Genomic DNA, 14,681 nt, shown 5'->3' on the forward strand with positions numbered 1-14,681 from the left:
AGTGCAGGTGAGATCTAGCCCTTAGGATTAGACCGCTGGTCGTGCTCAGGGGAACACTCTCTCCCTCTCACCCTGCGACACGGCAGTGTGCCGCCGACCCCCGTCGCCTCGCCATGGACCTGTCTTCTCTCCTACTGTGTGGGCTGGCCGTCAGCTGTAAGTAGCCTCTTTATTGACTGTTAATCACATGTGTGCTGGTTCTCTTTTTGGTGACCCAGTTTAGCACTTCCGCAACTCAGATGTGGTCGTGGAAGAGTGGAGCGTTCTGTGTTTTTGAAGGGGTGGGAGGGTACGCAAGCAGGACTGGATAGTATTAAACTGTAAGAGCTTAACTGGTGAGAGAATATTGAATATGATTTATGCTCTATTAATGTTTTTGGGTGTATAACAGTATACGTATATACTTCACAGTGTGTTGGTGTGACCTTAATACTGTTATCAGCTCCTGCTTTTTCGGGCATTCAAACCGGCTCTTGGTTCTGAGGTCCTGTGAGACCACTCCTTGGCAGGACACCCCATGGTTCCTGCTGACTCAGGACTATGTTTTGATTGGTCTTGGCTGAGCTGGTTGGATGGAGTCCTAAACCACGCTAAAATAAAATAAAATGTACAAAGGAAGGCAGATACAATCAGTTTGGTTCAAGAGAGGGAATGGAGATGTTTAACTGGCAATCATTCATACACAATAGAGTCAGAATATTAATGGTCGTATCCTCATAAAAAAAATTCAATGACTGTATGAAGTAGACAAGACTTTATCATACTAGACTATACTATACTAGACTAGACTAGACAGACTAGACTAGACTAGTCTATTGGACTGGACTGAACTGGACTACTTGACCTTGAATAAATTAACCCTAACAGCTCAACTCCATGAAACTTAAGTAATATAAATTGACTTAAATTAAATTTGGGTAATTATGATCAACTGAATTTGACTTAGACATGATCAACGGAAACTTATTTTAATCATCCATGAAATGTGAACCATGCAAAGTCATGTTAGAGAAATTAAACCAATCTAATCTCAGAAAGACTAAACTCAGATGATGAAAAAGACAGATAAGATAAGATAACTAAGATAAACTAAACAAATCATATGCAACTTTATTCCTGAACATCCATGATTCATAAAAAAAACATCTTCCTCCAGTCCTGACTATTTCAATATCTATCTAAGTTAATTGCAGTCAGCGCACACACAACAGATATGTCAAAGTGAATTCAGAAATAAATTAGAGTAATTACATATTAGGATTAGTCATAATTTCCAAAAATGCAAGTTCACTTTTGCTACATTGCTACTACCACCAAGAAGGGAATGTGTAGTGTGTCGTTTAATGTAGTAAATGAGAATCTATTTAAGAGAGGGAATTTATGAAGTAAATTTGCATTAATACAATTTTGAATTAAATTTAAATTAAATTGTATTTGTATTGCCAATAATCAGGTGCAGTCTCAAAGGGCTTAACAGGCAGTAAGTTTATGACACACTTATTAGGGCGTCCCCTATTGTTTCTGCATTTGAGAAATATTGGCCAATAAAGTTGGAGCAGTCAGCCCATTTTTCTTGACCATTTTGTTATTGTATAAAGAAACATGACTATTGGGTGGATACCAATGCCCCCCACTACCCATAAACCCAAATTGTGGTACTGCACCCAAAGGTGGCGCTTTTAAGAAAAATATGAACCATCCTTATTTCTCCTTACCAGATTGACCTGGACTCAAAATTCTTTCATCATATTGATCTCTTAATCATATTGCATCTTTTTCACCCTGGTCTTCTGCTCTAAAAATGTTTACTTTTCCCACAATTTCATAGAAAATCCAAAGGCCGTAGTCTGAACCCATTTAGCCTATATGACAATTTGGTTATTGTATAACTACCTTACGGCTATCATTAGGTGGATACCATTAACAGTGCAAATTTTAATTTTTTTAAGAAAGCCCTTCGTTAACCATTTTTCCTTCATAATTAACTCTGTCATATTTATATTTCTTCCGTTAGTGTTCTTGCCTACAAATGTTTAATTTCCCCAGAATTTCAAAGATTTTTCAGGTATATGCTTTTAAGAAAGCCCTTAATTCACTTGAGAAATGTGTGCTTGGAGTTTTCTGGATGTTGTGTGCTTATCAATATACATTTTGACCACGTGAATGAGACTGCAGTTCAGGTCTATAAGTGGCTCAATGGGATATTGCCTTGTACAAGTGATCTATAGGTGGCGAGTTCGAATCCCGATTAGAGCATTATGAACAAGCTCAACATGACATTCAGCCAGTGCTCTGCAGCTCACCTGTTAGCTGAGGCACAGTATTGTATTAAGTGGAACATCTTTCCTTCATAATTATATGTCATATTTATATATCTTCCATTAGTGTGTTCTTGACTTGTAATTTAGCTTGGACCCTGTTAATCACCGCTTGCGGTTATATTTAATATTGAATCTGTATTCTTTTCAAGGTTTAAAGAGTAATAGATATACAGAGCAAAAGTTAAAGAGAAAAAGTTTTAAGTATACATCATTTAGTATATTTTTCCATGTAGCCTCTCTTAAAAGAAAAGTGAATTACATTCTAAAACCACAAAACCAGACTTGTTTTCTGAATATTGAGGTATTACTATGAATTGAAATCACAGTTTGTCTATTCATTGTTAGTATTGTTTTGCACAATGTTCATTTCCCACTACCAGGCGGTATATATCTCAATGTGTCATTGTCATTTAGTGATTCTCATTCCCTGGAGATTCAATCAGGGCTTTGATGGGCAGTTGCATAATGCCAACCAAATGTCCCATTCTCTTGTTTGTGTGGTGTGCACACACCCAAGTGATGGAGCTCATGTATAGGATTACCTATTCTTTCTCTCTTAAGGAAATTATAGCCTGGGTTCAAAATATGAGAATGGAGGGTCTTCGTTCAGCCCTCTCGGTTGTCTGGTAGGGAAGAGTAAGGGACAAAGCCCTCAGACCACAAAGCATTTCCACTCGTAGTAGCATGAGTGTACTGTGTTAGCCATGTTGTCGTACCATGTTGATAGCAAGTTCTGAGGATTCAATGGAGAATACGAGACGTAGAGAGATATAATATAATATTATGTAATATAATACACCGAGCAGACATAAGGAGGTAGCCTTTGATTGACCTGACCTTTGGAAGAACTATATAACGATTTAAGATCAGCTTAATTGCTCAACGACAGGACATAGTGAAGTAAAACCTGTTAGAAAATGTAAAGCGGGAATATACTCCATTATAGTTTTTAATAACTTATTTTTTTACATAATGTTATACTGCTATATGAAATATTTTCGTACTAGTCATAGTACTGCAATTTGTATTAACCCATCTATCTATCTATGTATCTATCCATCTATCTATCCATCTACCGCTATCTATTGGTCTGTCTGTCACTCAATCTATCTGTTTATCTGTCTATCTGTCTGTCAGCATGTCTGTCTGTCTGTCTGTCTGTCTGTCTGTCTGTCTGTCTGTCTGTCTGTCTGTCTGTCTGTCTGTCTGTCTGTCTGTCTGTCTGTCTGTCTGTCTGTCTGTCTGTCTGTCTGTCTGTCTGTCTGTCTGTCTGTCTGTCTGTCTGTCTGTCTGTCTTTCTAATCATCTGTCCGTCTGACTGTCTGTCTGTAGAGAGGGATGAAAGCACCTGGGATAGCAGAATGAGATTTGGTTCCCTCTCTTGATTGTATTTTGGTGTTATTAATCTGCTGATGCTACAGCAGCATTCATCATATGCTGCCCCAATTTCCACTTACTGTAAAACCAGTCTGTAAATATATGTACATCAGGGCATCTGGACCCGTGGTGTTGTCATGCCTGCTACTGTATGAACTGTGGAGGAGGCCGGAGAATACTTTGATTGAAATTGTTCTGTGCTTGTGTCGTCTTGCTGTTCAAGACCATTCCAAATAAGTCTCACCTGTGTTTTATGTTTGTTGCCTTCCAAACGCCAGGCCATGCTCAGATGGAAGGCCGGATAGTGGGCGGCTACGTCCCAACTCAGAACTTCATCAAGTACATTGTCTCCATCCAGACGAACCAGGGGCGTCACTTTTGCGGCGGGTCGCTGGTCAACAAATACTGGGTGCTCACAGCAGCCCACTGTGATGTTGGGTGAGTTCATGTTGAGGACTAAGCTATGGCTTGTGATGTGCTGTATTACAGCAGGAAACGCCACAGAGTACACTAATCCACAACCACAATTGGTGACGCACAATTTTGGAGGTGCTTCATTTTCCATGACACACCTTTCAACGATCGATGTCTCCAACGGCCGAGATGAAGATGGTTTCCTTATCTATTGCCATTTTGAGGATTCTCCAAATTCTGTTGGAGTTTATATATTTTATTTTTTTTCAAGAACTACCAAATGGAAAAAGAGGGTAATTCAAATTGAGGACACTCAAGGTGTCCTCAACTTGACATCTCTGCATGTGTGCAGGTAAATAATTGGCACACTTTACGACGAGTGCTTAGCGATATCAGATTTGTAATTACTGTAACTTATCAAGACCGAAAGAAAGCGATACAAGCCCAGACAATGGGATGCATTGTGCACTGGTGAAACACCCAATGCCCTGGAATTTGACTCAAGCGCCTGACGACTATGGGGGGTAATTGATGACGTACTTATGAAACACGAGTTTCCTTATGGCTGGGAAGGGGATAAACCACGTAAATAACACATCATTTGGTGTCAACAAATAGGTTATCCCCTCGAATGTCATCAAATGGCCAAAGACAACAGGAACGACCTGTCGGAAGTTCTGAACGCTTGTCCTGACTTCAGCGCTTCTTTGGGTTCTTCCTCAGGGCAGATAACATGTTGATAGTGGCGGGAGATTACTCCCTGTCCATGTACGAGGGGACAGAGCAGTTCAACATACCCCAGCTGTTGATACCACACCCTGACTACATCGGCGAGAACAACAACGACATAATGCTCATAAAGGTACACGAGGTGCCAAGAAACCGTGATGATGCAGAATATGTCCGGCAAAATAATTGTGTTGTTGTTGTTGTTGTTACATAAATGAACTCAACTTAGGTCAAGCAAGCCAGCAGGAGTTCCTCGCTCACTGTCCTGTTTGTCTCTCCACCATCTCCATCTCTATGTCTCTCCCTCTCTCTCTCTCTCTTTGTCTCTCTCCCTCTCTCTCTTTTTTTCTCTCTCTCTCTCTCTCTCTCTCTCTCTCTCTCCCTCTCTCTCTTTTTCTCTCTCTCTCTTTCTATCTCTCTCTCTCTCTCTCTCTCTCTCTCTCTCTCTCTCTCTCTCTCTCTCTCTCTCTCTGTCTCTGTCTCTGTCTCTGTCTCTGTCTCGCTCTCTCTCTCTCTCTCTCTCTCTCTCTCTCTCTCTCTCTCTCTCTCTCTCTCTCTCTCTCTCTCTCTCTCTCTCTCTCTCTCTCTCTCTCTCCCTGTGTGTCTCTCTCTGCCACTCTCTGTGTCTCTATCTCTACCTCTCTCTCTATCTCTCTCTGCCTCTCTCTGTGTCTCTCTCCGTCTCTCTTCCTGTGTCACTCTCTCTGCCTCTCTCTCCCTGCCTCTCTCTTTGCCTCTCTCTCTGCCTCTCTCTGCCTCTCTCTTCCTCTCTCTCTCTGCTTCTCTCCCTGCCTCCCTCTCTCTGCCTCTCTCTGTTTCTCTCTCTGCCTCTCTCTCTGTCTCTCTCTGTCTCTCTCTGCCTCTCTCCCTGTCTCTCTTTGTCTCTCTCTCTCTCTCTCTCTCTCTCTCTCTCTCTCTCTCTCTCTCTATCTCTCTCTCTCTCTCTCTCTCTCCCTGTCTCTCTCTGCCTCTCTCTCTGCCTCTCTCTCTGTCTTCTCTCTCTCTCTCTCTCTCTCCCTGTCTCTCTCTGCCTCTCTCCCTCTCTCTCTCTGCCTCTCTCCCTCTCTCTCTCTGCCTCTCTCTCTCCCTGTCTCTCTCTGCCTCTCTCCCTCTCTCTCTCTGCCTTTCTCCCTCTCTCTCTCTGCCTCTCTCCCTCTCTCTCTCTGCCTCTCTCCCTCTCTCTCTCTGCCTCTCTCTCTCCCTGTCTCTCTCTGCCTCTCTCCCTCTCTCTCTCTGCCTCTTTCCCTCTCTCTCTCTGCCTCTCTCTCTCTCTCTCTCTGCCTCTCTCTCTGCCTGTCTCTCCCTGTCTCTCGCTGCCTCTCTCTCTGTCTCTCTCCAGTTGAAGGCGCCCGTGAACCTCAACAGCTACGTGGCCATCGTCCCTCTGCCCATGCAGGGCTCCAGCGTGGCGGATGGCCGGTTGTGCCGCGTGTCGGGCTGGGGCTTCACAGGCTCCGAGCTCCCCTCCATCCTCAGGACCGTCAAGCTGCCCATGGTGTCGCTGGAGAGGTGTAACGGCAGCACCTCTTACGGGGGCAACATCACGGACAACATGATATGCGCCGGGTTAAGCTCTGGCGGGAAGGATGCCTGTAAGGTGAGGCCGATCAAGACAACAAATGTCGTTCCGTTGTATAATATTCCGGCGGGATGTAGCGTAGGCTGTTGTCGATTATAGTCCTGTCCTTCGTATTCCCGTGTCTGCCACTGCATATTTTGCTCTTTAAACGTGACATATCATACCACCAGGTGTGAGTGTGATAAGCCATTACAAGCCTTTTGGAAAATCGGCCTCTTCTGACATCACAAGTGGGCGTGTCCACTTCGATTTATGACGGATAAATGAGCAGCGTTTGCTACAGTCCACTGGGTAGGCTGGTAGACTGATCCATCCAGCACACATCTAGGTGGACACGCCCACTTGTGATGTCAGAAGAGGCAGATTTTCAAAATGGCTTGTAATGGCTAATCACACTCACCCCTGGTGGTATAATATGTCACCTTTAACCTTCCCCACTGGGTGTAGTCGGAGTGTAAAGCGCCCGGCGCCTTGTCTAACCCCGGGGTTTCTGCTGTTCAAGGGAGACTCCGGGGGTCCCCTGGTGTGTGAAGGCAGGCTGTATGGCGTTGTTTCCTGGGGTAATGGCTGTGCCCAGGCCGAGTTTCCTGGAGTCTACACCGCCGTGGCCAAATACCGCAGATGGATAGACCGCACCATCTTCAACTACTACAGCAGATGCAAGTATTAGTAACTGTACATTTGATCAGGAACTTATAGCAGTTAAGGACATCTTAACTTCAGGTCTCCCGATTTAAATGAGCCTTTCTTGTTTTTTTTTTTAGCATAATTCATTTTCCCTTTTTTATGTGTTGCATATTTAAACTTCAATTTTTATCAGGTGTAGCAAATCATTTAAGCTTTTCTGAAATGACTTGATGAAGTTGTTTCATGAATTGGTAGACAATTGTATATGCATGAATGATGAATTCATGTATTCATAAATGAATATATATGATCAAATATCCCTGTGCCATATTTACCCTTATAATGCTATATACTGACATGCAGTGGTACATAACAATGTAGGCATTTCTTGAGATGTTCAAAACCATCCAAACATGTTTTCCTTTGGGTGTTCTTTCTCTATCATCTAACCCATAAATTGTTTTTGGGATGCATTCGTTGGTGCATAGAATACAAAGACTCTCTAACAAATCAAATGTCTAATATGGTAGCCCATGGGTTTGGGATGGTATTTTGCTTCACAATTAATCAAACAAACATGACTGAATGATGACTGGAATCAAAGACTGCATAAAAACCTTCCCATATATAAATATATATATATATATATATATATATATATATATATATATACAGAAATATATATTTTTATGTTTAATCTTTTCAATAATCATTAATAAAATATCGCTCTCTCACATCTTAAGACACAGTTGCTCCTTAAGCACTTCTGAACTGGATTTCATCACCAGTCCATCACAACATCACATCAACAAGAAGGACATACACAGTAAACAACGGCATCAATCCATCACACACAGAGTTTTGGTCCAAATTAGTCCAAAAAGTGCCATTGTGGCCATGCATCTCTACTGAGTTGGGGAAGAAGATGAGGATACATGATAGTCGTTCGACGTTTCATCAACATTTCACCCTTTCTACGTTTGTGCGTGTCTATTACCCAAACAAATTTTACTAAGTAAAGGATTTCTGCCAATTTTTGCTGGTTTTGTTTATTGTATGGAATAGTAGTGACATGTATGCAGTCACTACTTAAAAACAAGAACCTTTGTGGTGTGTGTTTGTTGTACAATGTAAAGGAACTGTGTTTTTTTCCTCGTTTTATATAATAAATTACTACCAATACATCCTGAGGCTGATTTGCGGATTCTTGGCTCCTTCTTCTTGTCTTGGAAATTCACAACACCAATACCAACAGCATGGACACTGGCTGGTCTTCACTGCCTCACGACGCTGGTGGAAAACAACAGGCTGTTATTCATTGAACCCTGTGGTGTAATCATATCACAGTGAATAGTACCGTAACCTCAAGGATGAGTGTCGCTACAACCAGCGATGTATAAGAATGAGTCAGCTGATCTAGCTGAATGTTTTTGATCAGCTCAGCCGGCTCTGGCCAGACAGGATTCCAGTAAGACAGTGCAGGAGGGGGGGGGGGGGGGGGAACCTAAGCTGGCCATGTGAAATCAGTACAGTCCTCATCACACCCCACAAGGCCCAGGCGCCTCACAACAGAATGAATAGTTGATGTCCTACTTTAGAGGGCTCTCGGGTTGCAGGAGCCGTGGCCTCGCGTCGCTCCGACCGTGGGTGTGACTGCACGGCCGGCGGGATTGATGTTTCGCCCCGGCTTTTACAGCCCTGGTTCCACAGGCGGGGTCGCGTTAACAGGAATCACGGTTTTGTTCTTATGTCAGCCGGCCCCCATGTGGACCAGGCAACAAACGCTCACATGAGGAAATGGTTTTGCTATTTGTGCTTCTCTCTCTGTGTGTGTGTGTGTGTGTGTGTGTGTGTGTGTGTGTGTGTGTGTGTGTGTGTGTGTGTGTGTGTGTGTGTGTGTGTGTGTGTGTGTGTGTGTGTGTGTGTGTGTGTGTGTGTGTGTGTGTGTGTGTGTGTGAGTGCACCTGTGTGCGTGTTTGAGTATGTGTGTGTGTATGTGTGTGTGTGTGTATGTACGGATGTAATGATTCTGGCATGCACATAGCATGTATTGCATGGACGTTCCCTCCCAAGGGAGTTTGGCTTTGGGACTTTGGGATTACACGGTTGTATAGCTTTTTAAAATGTAAAAATAATATAATAATATTAAATATAACTGTCAATTATAATAACAAAATCTTTATGTACAGTTTTTTTGGTAAATGTTTTGTATATGGGACATGATGCTGTCACGCCGTCCACTTCTGCCACCTAGTTTGCGCCGGTCTCATCATCCATTCATCTCCCGCGCTCTACACATCCTCCATCAGCACACAGTATTTCAACCCCGGTTTTCATGCCCGAAGTCCTGCCTTTACATATCTGTTGATCCTCACCTCAGTAGAGACCCTTTAATTGATTGTCTGTTTCAGCCACACTCTTCGAGCATTTAGGTCCACAATATTAAATACATTGCGTGTTTGAAGCAAATGCATTGAAATGCTTAAAGGGCCATCTGCATTTTGAGGAATAAATTATCCCAATTTTCCAAAGAAATTATTATTAGGAGTAGCATCTTCAAGTCACAACTTTTTCATGGATTTTCTCAATCCACTAGAGGGCATTTAATCATAAAAGCAGGATAAGAACAAACAAGTCAAGTAGAATCACAGCCTGTCTTGCTCCATCTGGGCCTCCTCCTTCACCTCCCCTGCTCAATTGTTTTTATAATCAAAAACGTACAAAAGGTAAAAAACCAACAAAAAACCATCTTCATTGCATTCTGTCTATCTCTCTCCCACTCTTTCTCATTTCTCTTCCCTCTCTCTCTCTCTCTCTCTCTCTCTCTCTATCTCTCTCTCTCTCTCTCTCTCTCTCTCTCTCTCTCTCTCTCTCTCTCTCTCTCTCTCACATATATACGCACACACAAACAACTCCTCATAAAGACACACACATACACACACGCTGACACAAACACAGACATACTCAACTCACTTACAAAAGTTATATATATTTATATAAAGCCCCTCCGTCTCCCTCTCTCTATGAGATTGAAAGGAGCCTCATTCAGTCCTCAGCTCCACTCTGTCATTGTATTTATAGAGGCAGTACAGCCTCATTTAGTGCGGGGTAATTCAGGGTCCTGGGTTCCCCCCGTGGCGAGACAGGAGCAGAGCAGTGGAAACGTGACTTGCTATATTTGCTGTTTCCTCCGAAACCAAGGAGCCGTTCAGTTTTGCCCCAAGACGTTCCATTTTTCCCTTCTTTCTTCTTCCTCCATTTCTTTGTGTCTGGGCAGCCTCAGGAAACACAAGCACTCCATATTTCTTTCTAAATGCATCCGTTAGTCTTTGACATATCAGGCTCCAGCCAGAAGGCCTCCCCCATGAATCTGGGACGTTGAGAAGGGCTTTAAATATGCACGCGATGGCTCAGCAGCTGCAGCCGGAGATGAATCGATTGGCTTGGAGGCACAGACATTAGAAAACATCTATACATAAATCCAAAGGGAAGCATGACTGCCGTAACTGATACAAGTGATGCAGGAGGTTAGATGGGTGAGAATATTCACCGCCACTATCATGTCATTTTCCCTCGGCGTGCTTCCCCTTGTATCAAGGTTGTCCCCGGAGTCCTCTGCAGTAGGCCAGGTGGAACCGGATTAATGTGAGCCATTGGGCGATTTAGAAAACAAGTCAAATATGCGGGTTGAAAAAGGAGTGTTTAAATTGGCCTTTATCTCATTATTTGGCAAACAGACAGCGACAGAAGCACACTTAGTTACCAAAATCCATGAGCGGGGAAAAGGGACCATTTGTTTCCTCTCTTCATCATGACCTAAATGGAGACGAATAGCTCCTCCACCGTGCCCAGCGAGCTTTAGTGATCCACAATCGATGGAGCAAAGATGTAGATTAAAAACCACTGACGTTAATAGAGCCTGTGAAATGCTTCTGGATGAAGGGAGGGAAAGGATCCAGAAACCGGGTATTGTTGAGGTAAGATGATGACGTTATGCATTCTGATCATGTCGCGGGGCTCCCACGTCTTGCTTTTTTAAATGATTCCCAAACAAAGAGATAACAGACATTGCGTCTCTCCACTGTGTGAGGAAATGACTGATGATTGAGTTGAGATTTGCACTGTGTCAGGTTTCTCTTGTTATGTGAAATAACATTCAGGTGCGGACCATTAACTTATGTAACGGGCAAGGATGGGAGGATCTGTTAGGTGATACATAATGGTTTGTAAAACGTCCAATTTAAATGGACTCAAATTGCTTCCGTACGGAGGAAGAGGAAGAGAGCAGCTCTGATGACAGGCTAGATAAAGATGAATATTCAGGGAGGGAAATAACTGTGTTTTAGATTTTGTGAAGGAAGTAGCTTCCTGCGGAACTGTGGGGCATCAGCGAGAGATGTGTGGTGACTCGGTTGAATGCATTCAATAACACGATCCCTCCTCTGGGCCTTGCAAATGTAAATGGTTTGCAATGGAGGGGATTCTAAACAGCCATGTTCAATTGCCCTTTTCTTCTTTCCTGCATTCCCCATGTCCACACTGCTCATTTTAAGCACTCAAATGTATCTACTTCCCAGCCCATGGAGGACGAGCAGAAAGTAGAGCACTTTAATAACGTCTCCTCACTTTGGACCGCCATCAAAGAGATAGAAGCTGCCTGGCTGCTAACGAGCCCTGTAGCTCTGCAGCCCCATAACTCAACACCCTCATACCAGCCCACACCAGCTCATCACAAAAGGCAGACATGAACACACACACACACTGACAAGTCCTCATAAACACACACACACACACACACACACACACACACACACCACACCACACACACACCACACACACACAACACACACCACACACACACACACACACACACACACACACACCACACACACACACACACACACACACACACACACCCACAGACAGTAATTTCACCCACACACAGAATACATATTACGGTTGTTACGAGCAGCAGTTATCAAGATAATAACGGCTCCTTTATCTGTGATCCAGGAACATTTCGAATGGTTCATCGTATGCAAGTGGAAGCGTTGAGCAGAGATTGATTTTTAACAGAACTTTTGTTTAAATATTCTTTTGACTAATTCAGCATGTTGAGTGTATATTATAAAAAAGTATGCATTATGTTTGGGTGACAAGGGCGGGCTACATAGTTGGTGAGAGTGATGGAGATAGAGAAAGATGGAGATGATAGCGTAAGGAAAGAGTGGAGAGAGGACAAAATAAAGGAGAAAGAAAGAGAGAGAGAAAAGAGAGAAAGACGATAGTGAGGAGTCGGAAAGAGAGATTGGGAGAGGATCTGTATAAGATGAAGGGAAGGCAAATCCCAAATAAAAGTTCTGAGTGCGCCGGACTTGATAGCACGTCTCCAAACAATTTGGATGCTCGTCACGTTTCCGAAAATAAAAGGCCTGTCCTTTTCAGCACGTTTATTACTTTGTGAGACCCTCAGTTGTTGGGTCTCACAAAGTTCATACATTGTGGCTGGTTGGATGGGTCATAAAAACAACAAAACAAGCATAACACGACAGGAGGAAACATGAGCCTATCGGCTGTCACGATGGGCGTAGTGGTGGAGCTTCTCACGCGTCCCGATGTGGATAACATGACGCGCAGGAACCAAAGCCCCACAGACACCCAACCCATGGCGATGTCTTTATGGGGCGCATACAGAGGCTCAGTTGTTTGAAGATATCGAACAATAACTATTGAATAGCATCAATTACGGTCTTCTTGAACATCAGGATAAGGTGGGTGTTTTATTCATCCCTTGAGGGACATATGCGCTAATGGCAGCTTAAGGCGAAACAGAACAAGGCAAATAGCACTTCAAATCAGAGGCGCTGCAAGACGGACATTCTGTGAGGGAAAGGGTGGGGGAAACGTCTAATGTCTGTCAAAAAATTATGATTAATCTAAGTAGGTTTTCTATCTGAGCCTTGGTGACACCACTCGGAACAGGCCCAGGTCATTCCCATCAAAATGTGAGTGGGATATGGAGGAGACATTTGAAAGCTGTCATGGTAACAGGGCCAATGGGGTGGGGGGGGGCGCAGGGGGGTTGACAGTGACTGGGTGGACGCAGAATGTCCAGGCTTTTAATCTTTCAATGCATCATTCTTATTGTCTTCATGATTTATATATTACCATTGACATCCTTTGTGACGTTATGTTTGATTGGTATAAATCCTACACTCATGAAGGAAGTTAAATGTAATAAATGGACGTCATTCTTTGTGTGCCAAAGATATGATGAACTGCTCCTCCCTGGCCACTGACTTGTTCCAACAATCCATATCTTTTGATTTAATCTATGCACCTGTCCTCATGTATCAATAGGGTTAATCTGTTTTCTGTGTGCTTAAGTACCTTGAGCTATCCTTGTTTTGTAACAACCTGTGTGTGTGTGTGTGTGTGTGTGTGTGTGTGTGTGTGTGCGTGCGTGCGTGCGTGCGTGCGTGCGTGCGTGCGTGCGTGCGTGCGTGCGTGCGTGCGTGCGGGCGGGTGGCGGGCGCGCGGGCGTTTCTGTGTGTGTGTGTGTGTGTGTGCGGGCATGCATGCGTGTTTGCGGGCATGCATGCGTGTTTGCCTGCATTCATTCTGCAGTCTTTTTGTCAGTTTGATGTTGAAATCAATGTGGGTATAGCAGGAAATGTCATCATAAGATAAGACAACGATATGAGCTTATAGTTATTTCAGTAATGACAGAAAATAAAAATAATAAATCCTACAATTTACATTAAGCCCTCAAAAGTATTTTTGAGGTATACCTCTCCCCTTCAGACTTCTTGTGTATGCGGAAGTCCCCACATCCGTCTACTTTAACCTAGCGCCCAGACACCTGGGAAGCACAGGACGAGTGATTGGCCAGAACAGGGTTGTTTCCCTCTACACCCCCCCCCACCCCGCCACAGACATCTCTCTCCGCTGGCCACCAAAGATTGATCGCATCTCATCCGTATGCAGAACAGCCAACTGAGGCGCGACTGCCTTTTCATTCCGCTCTCATCCCACATTCACTGGAGGAGGAGGAGGAGGAGGAGGAGGAGGAGGAGGAGGAGGAGGAGGAGGAGGAGGAGGAGGAGCAGGAGAGCGGGGGAGGGGAGAGCCTGCTGTGAGGGGCGATGGCGACAGGTGAGCTCATCCATGGCAAGGGCCAAGCTAAAGCTATCTGATGGAGAGACACTTTAAGCAGCATTCAGCCACCAGGGTAGCAAGAGAGCAAGCTGTGAAATATGTATGTCTGGAGAGACGCCTCAGTCAAGAATATGTTATGTCAAGGAATTGTTTTGTTGGTGTGTGTGTGTGTGTGTGTTAAGGGCTGATTATGGTCAGGCAGATGCTTGGACGCAGTCTTGAACCTGTTTTAGTTCTGTGTCGGGTTTTAGTTAGCGGACGCAAGGTAAACATTTCTTGGGAGGTCTACGTCAGGCCCTTGCGTTGGAAGCAAGGAGGGTTCGCCAGGCCGTAATGTGTCAGTAAATCCCCTTGGGTTGTGTCGACATAATCAGCCCTTTAAGTGTGTTTGTGTCTGTGTGTTTTGGGCTCTGAATAAACCTGAGACGCTGCAACAGCTTTGTCTGGTTGATTGCAGTGGTGTCACCTTGTGGATT

General features: G+C 43.9%; 1 protein-coding gene across 1 annotated transcript; it reads left to right on the forward strand.

Moving 5' to 3' along the window:
- On the forward strand, positions 1-8,176 carry zmp:0000001088 (trypsin). Its single transcript, XM_056601261.1, has 5 exons — positions 1-156; positions 3,977-4,136; positions 4,836-4,974; positions 6,181-6,438; positions 6,923-8,176. Exons 1-5 carry the CDS (start codon positions 114-116, stop codon positions 7,088-7,090), a joined length of 768 nt encoding a protein of 255 aa, XP_056457236.1. The 5' UTR covers positions 1-113; the 3' UTR covers positions 7,091-8,176.
- The last annotated feature ends 6,505 nt before the right edge of the window (positions 8,177-14,681 follow it).

Source organism: Gadus chalcogrammus, chromosome 1, assembly GCF_026213295.1.
Source record: "Gadus chalcogrammus isolate NIFS_2021 chromosome 1, NIFS_Gcha_1.0, whole genome shotgun sequence".
NCBI classification, from domain to species: Eukaryota; Metazoa; Chordata; class Actinopteri; order Gadiformes; family Gadidae; genus Gadus; species Gadus chalcogrammus.

Bases quoted from the DNA above. Each gene is read 5' to 3' on its own strand.
- zmp:0000001088 (XM_056601261.1), top strand. From the start codon at position 114: ATGGACCTGTCTTCTCTCCTACTGTGTGGGCTGGCCGTCAGCT. The intron at 157-3,976 runs GTAAGTAGCCTC...TCCAAACGCCAG, and splicing joins GTGTGGGCTGGCCGTCAGCT to GCCATGCTCAGATGGAAGGC. The intron at 6,439-6,922 runs GTGAGGCCGATC...CTGCTGTTCAAG, and splicing joins GCGGGAAGGATGCCTGTAAG to GGAGACTCCGGGGGTCCCCT.